We start from the raw sequence: 19,570 nt of genomic DNA, 5'->3' as shown, positions 1-19,570 counted from the left end.
GAAATGCACAGGCCGCAATGACAAATGGATCTCAGCAGGAAGCAGAATGGCCACAAGGTAGAGTGTCACCCTTGGTTGTGTCGGTGAATGAAACAACACTGTTGATGTACAGCGGAACTACTCGAGTCCAAGATGGATACACAGCACTCTGTGATTTGTGGATGTTTGAAGTAGCTACACGGAAGTGGACAGAACTGCCCGCTCCGCCACAGCGCTGTCTGGAACATGCCTGCCACTCTTGTCTTCCACAGCGACCTTTGGGCAGCTATGATATGGAGAATCAACAGCTAATCGTCGTCCAAGAACGTATCGTTGTGTGGGCTACCATGTATACTATGTTGGAAGGACTTGATGTGTGGGTATTTGACATGCCCAGCTTATGCTGGTCTTTCCATGGATCCACACTGCTCAGTAAGCAGTCCGTAATAAGGCAACGCTATGCGAAGGGCATTGAAAAGTATACCCGGATGGAGGTGACTGTGCACAATCACCGTGTGATTGTCACGGACGCATACCGCATTCAAAGTGAAGAGCTTGTGTTCACAATCAAGTCCGACATGAACAAGGCATGTGCATATGGAAATACTAGTGCTGTGACAACATCTCCGGAGGCACCTGTTGATATCAATCCGCTTACAGCCCGTGAGGATCAAGCCTTCCAGTTTGTTGGGAATTTCAGATGTTTTTCACCTACACCCGTGGAAACCATGCTACATTCAGAGAAGCCGAATTCCCACGAGACAAGAGCACTGGTGTTCCTTGGTAGCCTATGCTCGGGTACGAATGATGATAGCAGTGAGACTCGGATACCAAGATACAGTACCTTCCCAGTATGGTTCTACCTACCGAATACGGGTGGCTACCTGAAGAAGAGCATCCAGCAACATGGTGCCACACCACCGTCTCTTATTCTGCACTCCGTGGTAAAACTGCACTCAGAAAGTGTCAGTAAAGCCGTTATGATCGGAGGCACGCGCGTGTTGCAGGGGAATGCCTCATCTGACGTATGGTGCTTTGACCTGCACAAGCACTACTGGCAAAAAGCCAGCATTGGAGATAGGCACCTGGCGCCTCTACCTAGAGCAAGTACTGTCCTGGGACAAGCAGTATTTACAGTGACTGAAGACAGTGGTAATCCAGTTCTAATAGCATATGGTGGTATGGCTGTGGTTGATACGTCTACTTTGGAGCTTCTGCCCACTGGAAATATTAGTGCTTTGGTCTTCAACAATTTATCTACATGCCATAGTCAATGGTGGTCCCTGAGCACAGGCAAACTAGGTCTGCCCACACTTGTTGGACATTCCGTAACAGTCACCGGAAGCCATGATATTTACGTCTATGGCGGTGTCAGTGGACAATTTGACATGCAGAAAAAGCACAAATGTGGCGACTTCTTCCGGCTGCACCTCCACCAACTTGGCACAGAACGCGGAACGGCATCGTGCAGCGCCATACAACACAGCGCACTGGCATCATTCCCACAGAACAGGTACGGACACACTTTGAGTGTCCTTTCAGAGCATGCCTTCCTGCTGCTTGGTGGCAGTCAAATGGGTGCTGGCTACCCTTGCTACAATGCCTGCACTGCTCACTTCCTACAGTTCAACGACAGCAATCGAAGTGCAGTGGATGTCCTGCCGTATTTCAGGCACGTGCCTGTTGCTTTCCACCAAGTCTACGAGAACTATATGTTTGGCGGCATGTCCACATCAAACAAGGCCAGCCTTGTGACGCTCAAAGATGCTCCACTGTCATACATGTCAGCTTCAACAACTTGCACTGGACGATTACTCACTCAACACACTTGTCCAATTGGCTGGGGCAATGGCGGTGACTGGACCAAGAAGTGTAGCCCATGTCAGAACGGGTTCTACTCCGACACACTCTCAGACGTTTGTCGCCGCTGTCCTGGGTTCCAATTGACAAACTTCACAGACAACCAGGAGTCATGCTTTGCGCAGAATCCATGCGCAAACGATCATTGTCATCGAGGCAAATGCCTAGTGGTGAACGGATCCGCTGTTTGTTCGTGCCCTGTGGGCTATGTGCAGTATGATAACTGTCAGTTACCACTGATCTTCATTGCCGCTGCTGTTGGATCTGCAGTTGTGTTTGCTGCAGTCTTGCTCACTACTATCCGTGCATGCATCAAGACAAAGAAAGAATCCCAGAAGAAGGATAAGGAGTTGCAGTCCATGGAGCAGCGTCTCAGTGACATTGAGAAACTCCTGCGCGAACTAGCTCGCAGTCGTATCATTGAACGCCATGAGATCAACCTGCTTCACCGCATAGCCAAGACAGGAGCTTGCTTTATCTGGCTGGCCAAGGTCTTCGACACCAGAGTAGTTGTGAAGCTGCTACGAAACATCAAGATGGCAGAGACGAGAAAAGAGAAATTCTATCTGGAGGCGGAGGAGCTCCGACGTGTTCGACACCAGAATGTGATAATGTTCCTGGGTGCCGGCACGGATCCCAAGACGAATCAGCCGTTCATTGTGCTGGAGCATGCTATGAGAGGTTCACTGCATGCAATCCTCCACGATCATGACATCAGTGTTACGCCAGATGACTCACTGCGCTTTGCCTTGCAGGCAGCACGGGGCATGAAGTTTCTGCATGGACTGGACCCTGCCCGCATCCACTGTAATCTGAAAACACCAAACCTGCTAGTGACGGAGAAATGGGTGGTGAAAGTGGCTGATTTTGGCATGATGGGTCTACTGTCCAGAGCAGATGAGCAAGGTGGAACATGTCAAGATCGCAGTGAACTTGTGTCAGGAACTCAGGGAGCACTCTTCCCGAACTCCGAGGAAGAGAGTGAGACTGACGAGAGTCAAGCACTTCTGCTGATGTCACCGACAAAGTGTAGGAAGCTTATTGGAGGTGGGGTGTCGAGGCGATACGTGGAAAGTGCATGGAGCGCTCCGGAAACACTGACTGACACGAAGTTCAACTGTGCTACAGATGTTTACAGGTAAGAGAGCTGTACTTATGAGGCCTTTATGGCCGAAACAGCTTGCTGTCTCCAGCATTGGGTATTACGCTCCTCGGCTTTCGTCTTGTTGAGCAATCTCGGTAGGCTGCTCTAGTGCTGCTGCATCACGCATTGCCTGCTACTTTTCGCAGTTTGCACTCTGGCGCTAGAGCGATGAGCTATCTTAATGTCTGTGGTGCCTCCTTTGCATCATGGCTGGTAGCTCGGCCTATTTAGCTCGTAGCTGTACTGATGAGGCCTTTATGGCCGAAACAGCTTGCTGTCTACAGCATTGGGTAAGAGAGTATAAACGAAATTCCATCGCATCACGAGTACAAATTAGCCCATGTTAGTATATGGGTGGTTTGCTTTTTTTTTAAGTTTGAGTCTTTGACCTCAGCTGTTACCGGTACAGTGGAGATTTAGCCTGAGCTGTCTATTTCAAAAATGAGATGTGCTCTTCCCCAGTCTTCAGCCATGGTATGAAACTGGTGTATTTGTTCTGCATCTGTTGAAAGTTTCCTTTTGTACACTACTTCCTTCTGCAGCTATGGCATCGTCCTGTGGGAAATATTCAGTCGTCAGACACCATACCCTGGCACTTCTGATTTCGAAGAAATCCGCAGCCAAGTGATTGCAGGCCGTCGACCTGACCTGCCAGCACGCATGCCATACGACTATCGAACTCTGGTGGAGAAATGCTGGCATAAAGACGTACAGGAGAGACCATCGTTCCAGACCATTGTGAAAAGGCTGGAGGATATGGTCCAGCAGAAGTCCCTCATGGAGTACTAGCGCTGAAGCCGAGTGCAGCGCAGTACTGACTGGTAAGCTTCACAAGTATGCATGTATAGCAGTGCTGGTATGTGCTCAGTGCAGCTAAGACTAAGGCCACCCTTTCTTTTTTCGTTGTTTAACGTCCGCGCCCGCGTACCTTTTTGCCTCCGACCGGAAAAAAACCCAAGAAAGTAGTAGTACTAATAATATGCGAAGTTGTAAATACATGATTGTGTAGTTTCACAGTGTGCCGATCATGACCTTAAACTTATAATCTTGCCTCCCGGCCCGGGCATGCCTTTGTCTTGTGTTCTTTTTCTTTTTTTGTTGGCTTTTAAATATCGTACGGTGTGTGTCCAAGTAAAAATCCAGATGTAATGAATTCATGACATGCTAACTCCATGCTATGTACCTGTTTTGTTGGATTCATCAGGCATGTGCTCCAATGTACCATCAAAGAGTGTTGTTCTATGCCTGCAAGTGCCGTTAGACCCAGAAATATTGTATATATCACATGCTTTACTGGTCAAAATGTTTGATTGGGTTTCCAGTTTTTGGAACGGGCTTTTGTTTTTTTTCCGCCCTCCCGCGTACCTTTTCGCGAAAAAAAGGACGTTAAACAATGAATTAACAAAGGGTGGCCTAAGGCAGCAGTACAGCTGAGCCTCACTTAGGGCCTGGCTGCAAGCAACCTAACATACCGGCATGCATGGTGGTTACATTCACTCTCTTTTTTTACCCAGGACAATGCCTGGATTTTACCCAGGACAATGCCTGGATTTTACCCTGGACAATCGGCCTGGATTTTCTGCATTTCTGTCAGGACAATCACTACATGTTTTCATGTATACCCGATGTATTGACGTTGTACCATATTCAGTCGTCCAAATTGTTGGCTACACCATGTATATAGTACAGTCAGGCTGCAACATCATCTCTGAGTCCATACTGGCACCCGATGATAAGCACAGCGAGCAAGAAGAGAAGATGATGCGTGAAGGAGGTGCGTGAAGGAGGAGACTATCACAACGAGAGAGAGAGAGAGAGAGAGAGAGAGAGAGAGAGAGAGAGAGAGAGAGAGAGAGAGAGAGAGAGAGAGAGAGAGAGAGAGAAAGAGAGTGAAGAGGATGACAACGATGACGACGATCTGTAAACCGAAACTGGCCTCGAAACTTGAGTGTTTGTGTGGATGTGTGGGCGCGCGCGTGCGTCTATGTTCGCTTCCCTTTATGGGCACTTCTTTTGGAGTGGAGTTTAGTGTTGCATGCATGATATCTGCCATGTATTTCTCCTGGCTCTGAACGAATATACATGTATTGGTTGAAAACATACAAGCACGGTCTCCAGTATAAGCGTATACGTAATGGGTATACATTAGGCCTAGTATACATACTTACCCAACCCAGCCAACTCTGTTCCCTTACACACACGCCCAGTTTCCCTTAGTTTTCTCCTGTCACCCTGATTTTTTTGTTGCCAATTTCGGCCAGTTTTCTCTCTTTTTTTGCCCGCAATCCTGGTTTTCGCTTTGCGTCTTCATTTCGTTGTGGTTTGAAAGACACAACTGGCAACGTTGTATGTTTTCGCATGCTTCTACTGCTTCACTTCATGGATTCCTCCGACACCAACAGAGAAATCGGGTGTATGTGCGGCGCACTGGTCACAATTCGCATTTCAAACACCGCAAAAAGTTGTTTCTGAAGACTCGTGGTTCTGCGCTATTTCCCTTTCGTTCTTCACAAATTCCCGGTAGGCTGGTATTTGCCCTAGTTTTCCGGTAGAATACCGGGAAACCTGGTATTGTTGGCGTAAGTATGAGAGGGGGATTGAAAAATATATAAGCACGGCGCTTATACTGGTATGGTATGTCACATGAGGAAAGAAAGAAATGGAAAAAGAGACAAGGATTTTGGACTCGCAACTCTGGAACGGGTCGGACAGCAATATCGACACGGTGTGTTTGTTCGCCTTCAATTCTCCATTCTCGTCCAGCCGATAGTCAGACTCTCATTAAAGGGTGTGTTTCGATTGTGAACGCATCGAATAAAAGGATTCCGGATACCCGGGTCCATGTAGTTACATGTGAAGTTCTACTCTAGTAGCATCAGCAACAAGAAAGTTGATGTACATGTACTGTATAAGCAGAAATGTTCGTCTTCTTCGTCCAAGGAGCTTTGGACTAAATTAAATGCCGGACTAAAGTCGATTTGTCCAGCTTTTTAATACACTCTTGTGATCCATGGACGCAATTTTCAACCTGACGAACTCCCTTTCTTTGGAGTTGGACGACATTATTGACCGACGAAATTTTCTGCCTGTACAGTATGTGTTATCAATTACAGTAGGAGTTGAAAGTGTGACGAGTCTAACGATTATGCAAAAAATCCCATGGCGGGCACAACGTTTAACGTAACGACCCTGCCAGCACACACCTGTCTTCTAGATCTCTAGTGAAGAGGAGAGATGGAATAACTGACCTGTATCGTTTCTTGAGTTAACGATGAATTTTCTCTCTCGTTGAAACGCTAGACTCTGTGCCCCGTTAGAGATTCAACTCTTACAGTACAATCATGTAGTACGGGGAGGAGATTGTAGTACGGGGAGGAGATGCCAATATGCACTACTCATACTGTTACTGCACGCTGCTCTCCTCCTCACGAAAAGCAGTGCTCGATAACAACTACTAGTAGCTTACACTGCAGCACTGTTACTACATGTGTGAGGGCATGGGAGCTTCTTACAACATCTACATGCGCAACATGATGAAACACTGGCCGCTTCCATGGCAGAGAAAGAAGAGCCGTCACGTCTCCGCCCAATCAACCACGGCAATACCGGACAATGTGTGCCCTAACGACGCCAACCGTGCAGGCAGAGGCAAAACAAGGAACTAAAGGATATTTTTTTAAATGCTCAAGAAGTCAATATTCGTGCATATCTCAGAGAAAATAAACTCAGTCAAGAAGTCAACGCACTGACAAGATAAATCAGAAAAGGCTACACTAGCGACAGCCAGCGTGTATTCGATGGGTTACTAAGCTAGCATGATACTAATGCTCAAGTCAAGTCAATCTCATGGAATGCAGTACAGTGTACTTGTGTGATGGGCCTATGTGAGGAGTATGTGAGCGGGGGATCAGCTGGCAGCGCATGTGGGTGCTGCCAGAGACGCTGAAGTTCGAGGCGATCCAGGCCACCATTAGGAAAAATGATTGCTATTAAAATGTTAGACAATACATTGTCAGCTGCACACTGAAAACAAAACGGTCAAAAAGGAGGTTGCATGAGACCGAACTCCAACCTAGAGGTCAGAATGCTTCTAAACGAAAAAAGGAGAAAAGTATAATCAAAACAAGCGCTCAGAAATGTGCTATGATGGGATGATCCAGCATCCCAGGCATCCCCCCCCCCCCCCCTCTCTATCTCCTTCAGCTGGCATGATTATTACTACAGCAGACGAACATCACACCACTGCCTTGCCAGCACCGGTACACTGCAACTTGACAGGGTAACTGTGCACAAGCACTACCGTAACAGCTAATGCACCAATAGCAGCTTGGCCACTGTTGCCATGCGCACAATGAAGTGAACACAGGCATGTGTTTGAGTATGTGTGCGTGCGTGCATGTGTGCTCTCTTGCCAGTTGCAGTACTGACCTGCAGTACAGCATGTGGTAGCCAGACACATCCTACGAACGGCGCTTGGTCAGTTTCTTGAAGCCGCTACCGGGAATGTAGCTGAGACCAGAGGCAACGGTAGCCGCCCCAGTCACCCACCTGAGCGCACCAACAACAAAAAGATACGAACGCCGACCCATCGTGAACACAGAACACATGCGCTTCCGCCACATCCTGCAAGATGATGGGCAGCGCTCTCAGAAGAGTCGAAAAACAGATTTCCCGGTGCCATACAATGTGCCAATGCCCGCAGGAAAAGAAATCGGCAATTCGTTCTTGCGGTTCCTCGAGATGGCAAGACAATGCAGCTCTCCGTTTGGTTCAAATAACGTCATGACGTGCTTTCCGGCATCAAAGCCTAATGAAAAAAAAGGAAGTTTAAACAATCGTCGAGGAGACAGCACAAAAAAGGAAATGCGAGGAAATCATGTGAAGCGGTGATGGTGATGGTGACAGTGCAGTCGTGAACAAGGTAGATACCACTGTGGAAGGAGAATGGAGATACGCACATCCTCTACATGCTGGATCCGATCTCCAAAGGGCCTTGGCTTGCCTGCTTGAAGACTATGGCCCCCAAAACTGGCGAAGGCGTGTGACATAAAGTCATAGGGCTTTGCTTCAGTTGTGACACCATATGAGGTTACTGCAGCTTTTCATACCAACCTTCGGGCTGCAGGTTTGTCACAGGCCACCTCAGCCAACTACCACATCTTGGTCAGATACGGAGGAGATTGGCAACTTATCACATGGATGGACCTGCGATTACGGAAATTGCGCAACGCAGCGGCAACTTCAACTTGCACAAGGCTGAATATGCTACTGTGAAAGCGAGACATCGCACTGTGCTTGGCCAGGAGTATGTCAACAATGTGTGCACATAGGTGGTTGGACGCCGGGGTAGGTGAAGAACAAATCAGGAATTGGCTGCATCTGCTAATGTACTACAACAGTCGATGGCATAATTCTATACCCCACCCCAGACATGCACATCTCAAGAAGCTAAAGTAAGCTAGCAAAGGAAGTCAGCCATTGGAAGCAAACACATTAGTTCTACACGGAAAAAACAACTGGTAAGGCGAAAACAATTTACTCACCACAGACCGACAAGCGCTGGATGGTTGGCAAGAGAGAGAATGGGGGCCGCCAGGCTTGACGTAATCGCCAGGATCTGAAGGAACATCGCTCGCTAGTGTGCAGGGTGGCGAGGAGGAGAAAACCATACAAGTACAAGATAATGTAGAAAGTTAGATGAGATGCGTTGTACAAAACAATTGAAACATAATGCTGAACAAAAAGGAACTTACAGCGGAATCTCTCAAAATACAGACACCTTGCAGAAAGTGGTATTGTGAATTATGCTTTAGTTGAGAGGTGCTCGCTAAGGGCGCGTTCAGACTACCGATAAAAAGTGACCGATTGGGAAAGTCGCCGAGGTGATTTGATCACGTGACGTTACTGGCACGTTACCGGTGGGAAAGTTTTACTGCCGCGGCTGCTGCGGCAGTAAACTTTTACCGGCAGTAAAAAAGTGCTCAGGCTGCATGCGCGCTGCGAAAAAAAGGGAAAATCCCTTGTCAGTGCCGCGGTGAGAGCTGAAAACTTCACGGTAACGTTAGTTTGTTATCGGTAGTGTGAATGTCCTTCACGGTTTATCGGCATTCACGGTTTGACGGGGTTCACGGTAGTCTGAACGCGCCCTAAGGGACGTGCCACTGCACTGCAAAAGAGGTGTTAAGAGAACACTCTGCGCATGCCCTGCATTACCCAGAGATGGCAAGCGGTAGGTGTGAGACACTTGCCAGAGCTAGGCGTACGGGCAGGAACAACACACTGCTACCACACCACCACACAATACCACCGCAGCACTAACCTTGCCAATTGTGTTTGGCTTGAACTGGACAGTAGCATTGGTAACGTCGAAAAACCGCTGCAGAGTTTTCTGCAGCCACAGCAATTATACAATAAATAAGACGGGTGCACACAGAGGACGAGAATGATAAAAAGTCAACTTGTCTCAGAGTGGAGTTCACACCCCGGATATTAACACCACTTGGTTGCCACATTGGTACAGGGTACACAAATCGAAAACATGGCTCTTGGCTGAAGGGGAATGGACATTCACTCGCCTTAAAAGTCAGTGTGCTGTATGCATCAATACAGTTTCTCTATAGCAATAAACGCAGATAAGTGAGTGTAACAAGCATAGGTGAGTACATAGCCTTAAAGCTCTTCCGGAATACCGGATTACACATCCAAGCAGACCATGATTAGGATTCAATTTTTCTCTGTTGAACTGTGAGGAAAGGTGAGGGAGGGGGGGGGGGGGGGGGGATGAAGAAACTTTGACAGCTGGTTCATTACAAAAACAAAGAATGTCGGCCCCTTACCGGTTTTTCAAGAGTGTGGTAGCGTACGGCAAGGCTGGCTACGATCAAGCCAACGTCCTTCAATAGAATCGCGCTAAGCAACTGCCCTGGCCGTGTTCAGCACATACAACAACAATGGAAGGTGGCAGCAGCAGCAAGAGCAGCAAGAACAATAACACTTCGATGGCATGCAGGTCCATTTGGCCACGTTCTACAAGTACAAGAAAAAAAGGTGCCCTAGGTTGAGCTGCAACTCGCAAGGGATCGCAGCAGAAGAAGTGAGCACCACCCTAGTCATGGTCATGAGCTCCCAGCCAGCTCCTCATCCCCGTACTGCTCGATTCGAACAAGACACCTGCACTTCTGAACGCGACACTGAGAGTGACGACGATGTCAACCAACCATGGACCAGATGTCACAAACGGGCCAGCTGGTTGCGTGATGTTGTCGGCAATGTTTGTCGAGTGCGAGCCAAGGGCTTGTACGGAACTCTGGTTCAACGTCGTCTGCAGATTGTTGCGGACATGATCACTACCTGAGACCTGGTAGTTACTGTGGAGTGGATGCCCACGGATAAAAACCAAGCTGATGTGCTCACTCGTGTACCGACTCCTTGTTGAGGAGGTGAAGGGTGGAGACATAGTAGCTGTTGCTGTTACTGCCGAGGTCGCCGGGCCACTAACAATGAAGCAGATTGCGGACGCTCAACGAAGTGACAAATGCCATCCAGACAGTCGTCTAAGAATCGACCGCCTTACCCATTTACACATCCTTCCCTACGCATACACACACGCACATACACACACATGCATTTCCGGCGGACTTCTTTCCGCTTCCCCTGTCCTGTTACGCACTGCTGACCTCTTTCCCCCTTACTGTCTAGTCTGTGCTCGGCTGATCCCCCCTTTTGACGCTCAACCTTTCCCTGTCACCTTTTTCCCGTTCACGTCTTTTCCCGCTCGCCTTTTCCCTCTCTTGTAGGATTCATTATACTCGCATTCACTCTCCGACTCACTCTCTTACGAGACTTTGACAGGCTGAAGTTACTCAGTGACGAGACTCTCTTGTTCAAGTGAAGTTGTGGTAGATAAGTTGTCGCTCTACCTTGCTGTCTCCCATACGAGACTCTCGTGTTGAACCGTCCTTCAGATTTATCATAATTATAATAATAAGTTCCAATCAATCATCTGTGGCCTTTGGTGAATGAATTTACGCACCAAAGGCGGCCAGTAATTGCACGTGTAGCCTGTACGTACTAGAGGACCAGTACAGTACAGTACTATCATTTCTGAAACCCCATTCCTGTCATGCATGTGTGCTCTTCCAGATGTGACCACCGGACTAGGAATAGATGCGTACCAAAGTGCAATACCCTCCGTACCAAAGTGCAATACCCTCCAACTATTCAATTTCGCTAAATACTTTCTATATTCATATTCCTGTTAACACAAGAGAGATTGGAAGCTGTGTCGCAACTCTGAGTTTCACGTATTACTATGATCATCAGGCAACCTATTCCTGTCAACAACAACAACAACAACAACAGCAGCAGCAGCAACAACAACAACAACAACTATCTCTTATTGGCGATGGTGCCATCGCGAGAATTAGGGGTGAAAGTTGGCGTTAAGATCCCGAGTTCGAGTTCTCTGATTTTTCCAATCGAATATTCTTCATCTCCTAAAAATGTCACATCAAGTGGCAGTCATTTTTCTCAGGTTTATTGATTGGTGGGTCATTTGGGCTCCCTCTAATCATGTACAAATGTTCACCACACAGTCTGCACATCAATATCTACCGACTGCTGCTCTAAAACTGCAGATTTCCATGGTATATGCATGTACCATGTATGAACAAGTACTCTGATTTATTCTGAGTACGATTATTCTTGAAAAACAGAGCGAGTACTCGAATAGTCGGTATAATTGTTTCACCCCTAGACTGAGAATAAAGAATTCAAACAATCAAACAACGACAACAACAACAACAATCAATATAGCACAAATTATGCTATATGAGATTCGGATACGACATAACTCTTGTGCTAAACAGTAATAAAAGAATTTGAGTGATTAGCAACGTAAGCTGAGGTTAGGCCAAATGCCCAAGGCATACGCTATGTCAATGGAGATGCAGGAAGCATCCAAGTGCATCTGCGAAATCCGTCACATGCCAAGGCTATAATATATAATTCACAGCACACACACACATGCACACGCACAAATACACGGCTAGGACTCACAAGGAAAGAGGCCAGTGTACGTTAAACACAGAGAAATAATGCCGACCATCAGCTTGTCACCAAGCGGATCCAGCACACTGCCCAGCACGGACTGCTGACCCGGGAACCGACGAGCAATGTAGCCATCAATCTGGACAGGCAGAAGCACATGATATGCATACACACAGACAGATAGACAGACAGACAGACAGACAGACACACCCACACGCGCACACACACACACACACAGAGTGTACAATGAAAACTACCATACATGATGCTATGCAGATTAGACGACTGCAGCCTGGTAAGACCACGAGGTAGCCTTTAAAAAACCCTCGTCGGAACCATGCACCAGTCAGTGGGACACCAACTCAAGGAATATCAAATAGAACACACCCCTCTGACACTAAAATAAGTATGTTGCTGAGTCATATATTATATTCGTTAGTTGAAGGACCCATCATGTTCAGTAATTTCGCTCTTGTATGCTTCTCACTTTATACTAGTGCACAGGTTGCATGGCAAAAGCAGCAACACCATACCAGTTGTCTGTTGATAGTTCAAATAGAGAGGGTGGGACACGTTGAAATACCCCGTATTTTACCGGTTGTAAGTCGACCCCGGTTATAAGTCGACCCCCGTATCTGGAGGTCTCAATTCTGTGTTTTAAAGTTTTCACCCAAAGAAGCACTACTAACCACCTCCTGCTACTAACACATCAACAAATCATGTAAACATTCCTTATTGGAGGATATAACGTCCCAATCCTTGAAAAAGGCCAATAAACTGGCAAAACTGTGTAAACATGGTGCATTCGTGCATGCAGTGCAGGTCATTTTTTGTAAGATACTGATAGTTCTCGGTTATAAGTCGAATCCCGGTTGTAAGTCGACCCCCACCCTTTCTCCTTCTATTTTAAGTCGTAAAAGGTCGACTTACAACACCGGAAAAATACGGTATATTAAATTCGCGTTTTATAAACACAGGAAAGTTGGTTGGTCGGTGGGGTTGCTCCCCACACTGGAAGCTCGGCAATAAAGTGCGAGCTCCATTGTGGGGAGCAAACAACTTTCCTATCGCATTATTGCCGAAGTCGCCTTTTGGGTTGAAGGCATTACTGGTCAACACTCAGCTGCTGAGCTACACAGAGTTCGCACAAATTCTATCAAGATAAGGAGTCCACTCACTGACTGCTTCAATCATTGCAACTAGATGTATCCAAGAAAAAGAGAAGAGAAAATGGTCTTCTCACATACATACACACACACACAAACGCACACACACACACACCTCAGACCTCAGACATGCCCATCGTGGAAGCGATGATAGCGAACAACTTGTGCTGGGTTTACACCATTCAACAGCTTGCAAGGCTGATGAATTGACCACCACTATCTTTAGCCTGGTATCCACCACACAACTGTTTGAAGTGACTTTTTCTGGCCAGTGAATCCCTATTTTTCATTTTTCCATTTTTTTCTTTTTTCTACACACACACCACACCACATACTCCGGCATACACTGGCTGTTGGTAACCACCCAGGAGAATGAAAGAAAAGTCAGGAAGAGTCCGAGAAAGAGAAGAAAGACGTGTGCGACCATAATCGTCGGGAATTGAGCCCGCATCCTCTCGATTGGAAATCGACACACACACACATACACACACACGTCAGACTTCAGACCTGCCCATCGCAGAAGCAATGATAGCGAACAGCTATGTTAGACATAGCAACTAGTGCTGGGATTACACCATTCAACAGCTTGCAAGGCTGATGAATTGACCGCCACTACTTTTAGCCTGGTATCCACCACACAGCTGATTGAAGTGGCTTTTTCTGGCCAGTGAATCCCTATTTTTCATTTTATTCATTTTTCATTCTTTTTCGACACACACACACACCACACCACATACTCCGGCATACACTGGCTGTTGGTAACCACCCAGGAGAATGAAAGAAGAGCTAGGAGAATGAGAAAGAGAAGAAAGACGTGTGCGACCACACACACACACACACACACTCACACACAGAGAAGGTAGCCTTCCGACAGGTTGACACACACACACACACACACACACACACACACACACACACACACACACACACACACACACACACACACACACACACACAAGGTAGCCTTCCGACAGGTTGACACACACGCACGCACGCACGCACACACACAGACACACACACACAGACACACACACACACACACACACACAGACACACACACACAAGTAGTGCAGTAAACCTACCGAATCAGTGGCACCGCAGACCAGGAACAGCCCCATGGCCATTGACAGACTATCCTGCACGATCAGGTAACCAACGTACGGAGCCATGAGGATGCGAAACGCCGACAGGGCATTCGGAATAGTAAGTACTTTATCCTCGTCCTGACGATGAGAAAGAGAGAGAGAGAGAGAGAGAGAGAGAGAGAGAGAGAGAGAGAGAGAGAGAGAGAGAGAGACAGAGACAGAGAGAGAGAGACAGAGAGAGAGAGACAGAGAGAGAGAGACAGAGGGAGAGAGAGACAGAGGGAGAGAGAGAGAGACAGAGACAGAGACAGACAGAGAGACGGAGGGAGAGAGAGAGAGACAGAGACAGAGACAGACAGAGAGACAGAGCACATCACAAGCAACAGCTCTTTCAGTCCTACTGAAGTATCAAGAATGCCAGCCAGGTTGTGTTGACTGGTACACATATCAACCATCCAAAATTGTAGTCAAGTTGCTGTCCGATGATCGGTTAAAACAATGAAACTCAGAGTTACAGCAGAAACGCTTTTGATTCCTCTCAAGTGTGTGCATTTCAACCATTTGTGCATTTCAACTCTTTAGAATCTGTCTGTGCAAACCAGTAAATGCAAAACCCATCATTTCAACAGGCAATGAGCACATCACAATTACAGCATTTTAAAGTCCTCGTATACAGCGCAACCTAGTACAGTGCTGCTCCATGGAACGCAATCAAGCTAGTGAATGCCACGCCGGATGCTGCGCAGCCATTGGCCTGACAACGCTGGGATGTGTACTGGTGCAGGGCTACGCAAACTGAACTCACGCGATTGGATTTCATTGAGCAGCACTGTAGATCCGCCTGACAACAAGAATGCGGGCATGCACTGTGCAAAACCGTGTGCAAGCCATAGGTGATCAGTGTGTCATGGAACCGTGTCTCCAGCATGCATGGAGATATAGCCACCAGACTGCCATGCCAAACCTGCATCATCGTAATTATGTAGCGGCATGACTTCAGGGCATGCACGCCCACCCGGGCTCCACAGCAACCACCCACGCGGTACACCTGCAGTAATCCGTGTAGGTTTTCTCCACGTCTACTCGCTCTACACACCCCGTGTCAGTCTGGCCAGAAAAGAAGACATAACTTAATGCAATCGGGCACGGCAGTAATCACAGATGGCACCCACCTACAGACAGTCTAGTACTAGTACTGGATATCCCCACAATGCCACTGTTAAACGCACTGCATGATCAATTGTTCTGGCATCCTGATCCTTCTGCTGTACACCCACTGTAAACCCACGGTTCACCCACTGATTCATGATCATCCGCATTCGTCCACCAGCACCCGTCAGGCGGGCGCACGGTTACAAAGAAGTTGGACGAGCGTAACCTCACTGTGCCCGTGTCGTGTCGGCTCCAGACGAGAAGAGCGTCTACATGTTTATTGGCAAGGAGACCTACCGTTTCACGCTTAGGGCTGATTTCCACAACGGTACCATGAGTGCCGTGCCGTGAGCACCTATGGTGTCTTGCTCACGTGAAGGGCAGTTTTGGCGAGAGTGCATTCCGTGGCTCGTGCCGTACCACGTCGTGGCCATTCCGGTGCCGAGGGCCTCTGGGAGATGGAAACGGCATGCCGTGGTATTCCGTGAGGTCGAATGCAGTGAGTAGTTGGTATTTTACTACTCCCTGATAGGAAGTCAAACAAAGTTTTTCTTTCTTCGGTATTTGTGGTACGAAGTTTTTTCTTGGCTTTTCGATTGATTGATTTTCAAGCTTTCCCCAGTCATCTCCCCTGCTATTTTCCCTCCAGACCAAAGTCAGAAGTTGATAAAAATGGTGATCCGGCCTGCACGGAATGCACGGAACGACTGTGCGCAGGTGTAAATCACTCTCAGCTTCCAGCACGTACCATGTGGTACACGTGACCCACCCAAATCGTCGACACGGCATTGACGGTACCGTAGTGGAAATCGGCCCTAATCACGGTCGACAGAATTGACGTCGGGGGGGGGGGGGGGGGGGGGGGAGGGGGGAGATACATCTCATCAGGGTTTCCTCCTTTCTTAAATCACTGCTTCAGTACAATGATTACGTCATGGAACAATGTATGGACTGGCCTCCTCCCTACCTTTGCACTGTCATTTTCGGAGGATTCCTGTTCTTGCTTTCGATCACCTTTCTCAGCACAATAACGCCTGGCGAACACCAGGCCTAAGGACGAATCGAGGGGAGTTCTGAGGTGGTTCCTTGAAACATCATTTCCACACGTAACAAAATTAAAATTGTCATTTTGTTTGGACAGCAAAACAAGACTTCGCCTAAAGGTTGAGAGCCCCTGTATATCTCTGAAAATATTCCGCCTGGTAGGGAATATACTTGAACAACGTCTACAAACTAGGCTGGCCATCTTAAACGTGTGGCCAAACGAAATACTCCTTTTACAAGTATGCAATTATTTAAAATGTCACACTGAAAAATCCATACTTTTACAGAGGGGCCCGGCGCCCTAATGTCCCAGCGCCTTTCCGATGCGCGCCCTACTGTCCTATCCCACCGGCCTGGCCGACCAGTTGCAAGCTTGACTTGACACATGCGTGCACGCGTGGCGCTGCGCGCGTGCATGCATGGGACCATGCCACAAGGGAGTAGTAAAATGCCAGGTGCATTTATACTACTCCCCGATTCAGTACTGAGGAGTGATGGCAAACTCAATGTGGAAGTGGCAATTTTGTTTCTGAAAATAATAGCTCATGCTCATTTTCATAGCAGTAGTTTCACCATAATTGTTCCCTGACTAGTCGGAGCAACACTGTAGCAAAGTGCAGGTTAGTTAACTGGTTGGTTTACAAGGGGATGGCTCAGGAAATGAGAATTCTCTAACTTTAGGCCATCACTGAATAGCTGGCAGGCTACTCGAGTGTTCTGATGAGCCAGGGAGACTTTTGCCGTGAGGTGAATGAGAAATGGCTGCGAGACAGTGGGGAGAGACGTCCGGGGAAGAATTCCCAGATGAGGACTTTTGATGCTGATGGATTTCGTCGACGAGCTGGTTGCATTATATTTCGGAATAATGAAGAAAAAGAGGTATGAAACTGTTTTGTCAACATTCCTTGTTCAGACCTTTTTATTAATTTTCAACGGGTAAGTTCCACTGCTAATTGGCCGTGAGTTGTTCTAACTCCATAAACAGTAGTGCCCCTCTGCATTATACTTTATATCAATGGGGATTAGAGGGGCGCTTAAAATTGCCACACCTGTCAAGTAAAAGTTACTAATAGTGGTGTAGGTGAGATGTAAAGTGGAAAACTATCCACAAGAAGCATATCGAGGGGCAATATTGAGCAAATTAGTGCCTAGTGTGCTACCAGTAGTGCTTTTAGAATAGCAAAAAAAGCAAAACACGGATTCACTGTACCGCGTTTCTCTGATAAAAGCAAAAGCATGCGTCTTTTATTTTGTGAACCACCCTCCGACGGTCCGACTCGTGCTTTTTTGGAGACGCGCCTTTATTGGAGACTGTGCTTTTATAATTTCAAGCCCACTTTGCCGTTCATACTTCCGATAAATACCAGTGTCCGTACCAGAAATTAAGGGTACGAAACGGTTGTCGCACAGAATATATATTTCTTACCGGTAACCAACATAAAAAAGAGAACTAAGGAGATGAGAAGCCCACGTGTGGTACCCGGTACCTTGTAACAGAGACTCCCGGTGCATTCGGGCAAAGTTGCACATGCCTTTTATTGGAGAATGTCGCCTTTTTTTCTTTCCTTTTTCAATGCATGCATGCAGCTGCAGTGCGCCTTTATTGGAGACTGCTTTTATTAGAGAAAACACTGTATTTGCACACTGGCCAGGTCAAGGGCAATTCTAGCACTAGTTTTTTTTGGGATTTTTCACTTCTGACACGACTGTAAGTAAGGTGCTGACGCCCTGCCCTGTATGTCGAGAGAGAGAGAGAGAGAGAGAGAGAGAGAGAGAGAGAGAGAGAGAGAGAGAGAGAGAGAGAGAGGGAGGGAGGGAGGGAGGGAGGGAGGGAGGGAGGGAGGGAGAGAGAGAGAGAGAGAGAGAGAGAGTGCACTTGGCACATGGTCCCAAATTACGTGTAGTTGTTGCAGACTGTTATCCAAGTCATGGTGATGACAGCTGCGGCATCCTTCTCCAATTATATAATTTTATCAGGGAGTCGTATACACGGTAACCTAAAGTGGCTGTATTTCGAACAAATATTTTGTATCATTCAGAGCGTTTTATGGCAATTACACCTCCCAGTAACGATGAAATTTTGAATCTGATTATGGTTGTGTCATCATGACTTTGCACAACGAGTAGTGCATACACGGGCTAGCTGCTGTAGTCTCATTATCTCAAGTTGCAGTGGATATTGACCCGTCCTTGTACCTCCATTCTGCCAACAGATTCTTCTGGTGTCGTCGTCTAGCCGCCAGCATATGTTCATAGTCCCAGCTGGCGGTGTAGACCCTGGCGAAACTCTTAGCGAATGCGCTGTTCGGGAAGCTCTGGAGGAGGTGAGACACAATGCCTTTGGAGAATAATGGTTGTTGTCTCACAGCTTGTCCAAGCCATGTATGTGCATTCCAGTCAGGTACACAGTGAAACTGTGATGATAGCACAGACTAAGTGTAAATCTGTTATCTGTTGCTGCATGAGGTGAGGCATCAGTAGGTTTCCATTCTGCATGTAGTGTCCTGGTCTCTATCTCTTTCTCTCCCTCTCTCTCTCTCTCTCTCTCTCTCTCTCTCTCTCTCTCTCTCTCTCTCTCTCTCTCTCTCTCTCTCTCTCTCTCCACACACACACACGCACACACCACTGCACTGCATCGTGTGTGGCTGGCTTCAGTCGATTGTCGCTGTATCAAGTTTATTTCCATGATCTTGTGTTCTACTACTAGGCTGGTGTTCGGGGACCCTAGCTCGCTTCCTTGGTGTTTACGAGGTGAGTTTAGCTTGTGCCTAAGATGACGCCTGAGTGTATCTGGAGAACGCGGGGTCAGCCACTTTCTTTTGCTCCTGGGTAGAACTGCTTCGGTCTGTCTTATCCGTATCAAGCAGCCATGTAACTTATCACACAAGTTACCAGTAATGAGTATGGAACATGTATTATGCATGTATGATCCACGTCCTGATAACAAATGGGCACCAGGACCAGGGAGGTACTTGGAAGTACTACCCAGTACGGTACTCGGTGGTATTCACTGCACTGCATAGCTCGCGCTGCTTGAGGAGTTGCACATCTGGAACTAATTTTATTCCACAATCACACATTTAGCGGAGAGA

The 19,570-nt window shown here is 47.4% G+C and overlaps 3 protein-coding genes across 4 annotated transcripts; 2 read left to right on the top strand and 1 right to left on the bottom strand.

The window, feature by feature from the left end:
• The first annotated feature begins 643 nt into the window (after positions 1-643).
• LOC135804430 (uncharacterized) lies at positions 644-5,456 on the top strand. 2 transcript variants are annotated; one of them, XR_010551063.1, is made up of 3 exons: positions 644-2,977; positions 3,526-3,867; positions 4,402-5,456. XR_010551063.1 is itself a non-coding variant. In XM_065318299.1 (2 exons), exons 1-2 carry the CDS (start codon positions 708-710, stop codon positions 3,770-3,772), a joined length of 2,517 nt encoding a protein of 838 aa, XP_065174371.1. In that variant the 5' UTR covers positions 644-707; the 3' UTR covers positions 3,773-4,395. The 2 variants fall into 2 exon arrangements, 1 of the variants encoding a protein (XP_065174371.1); XM_065318299.1 differs by lacking the exon at positions 4,402-5,456 and having other exon boundaries at positions 3,526-4,395.
• A 1,705-nt stretch (positions 5,457-7,161) lies between these two features.
• LOC135804429 (probable cardiolipin synthase (CMP-forming)) lies at positions 7,162-16,746 on the bottom strand. The gene is made up of 7 exons (XM_065318298.1): positions 16,402-16,746; positions 14,280-14,420; positions 12,041-12,170; positions 9,820-9,905; positions 9,303-9,371; positions 8,527-8,618; positions 7,162-7,531 (listed from the first exon to the last, which is right to left on the bottom strand). Exons 1-7 carry the CDS (start codon positions 16,678-16,680, stop codon positions 7,444-7,446), a joined length of 885 nt encoding a protein of 294 aa, XP_065174370.1. The 5' UTR covers positions 16,681-16,746; the 3' UTR covers positions 7,162-7,443.
• Positions 16,747-16,950: 204 nt separating this feature from the next.
• On the top strand, positions 16,951-18,802 carry LOC135804427 (diphosphoinositol polyphosphate phosphohydrolase 1-like; the record flags this gene model as incomplete). The annotated part of the gene is given in 2 exon segments (XM_065318296.1): positions 16,951-17,357; positions 18,692-18,802. Coding segments are annotated over 2 exon segments (270 nt in total), but the record flags the coding sequence as incomplete, so codon positions are not given.
• Between the last annotated feature and the right edge of the window lie 768 nt (positions 18,803-19,570).

The sequence above is a fragment of the Sycon ciliatum genome, chromosome 1, assembly GCF_964019385.1.
Source record: "Sycon ciliatum chromosome 1, ocSycCili1.1, whole genome shotgun sequence".
In the NCBI taxonomy this organism is placed as follows: domain Eukaryota; kingdom Metazoa; phylum Porifera; class Calcarea; order Leucosolenida; family Sycettidae; genus Sycon; species Sycon ciliatum.
Note: the sequence above shows the minus strand (reverse complement) of the source record. Positions and strands in the feature narration are given on the sequence as shown.

Excerpts from the sequence above, each read along its gene's own strand:
- LOC135804430 (XM_065318299.1), top strand. The coding sequence starts at position 708 with ATGCTACATTCAGAGAAGCCGAATTCCCACGAGACAAGAGCACTGGTG. Across the intron at positions 2,978-3,525 it reads TGTGCTACAGATGTTTACAG|CTATGGCATCGTCCTGTGGG; the intron begins GTAAGAGAGCTG and ends TTCCTTCTGCAG.
- LOC135804429 (XM_065318298.1), bottom strand. The coding sequence starts at position 16,680 with ATGGCCAGCCTAGTTTGTAGACGTTGTTCAAGTATATTCCCTACCAGG. Across the intron at positions 14,421-16,401 it reads CCGAAAATGACAGTGCAAAG|GACGAGGATAAAGTACTTAC; the intron begins GTAGGGAGGAGG and ends TCTCATCGTCAG. Across the intron at positions 9,372-9,819 it reads ACCACACTCTTGAAAAACCG|AAAACTCTGCAGCGGTTTTT; the intron begins GTAAGGGGCCGA and ends CTGTGGCTGCAG.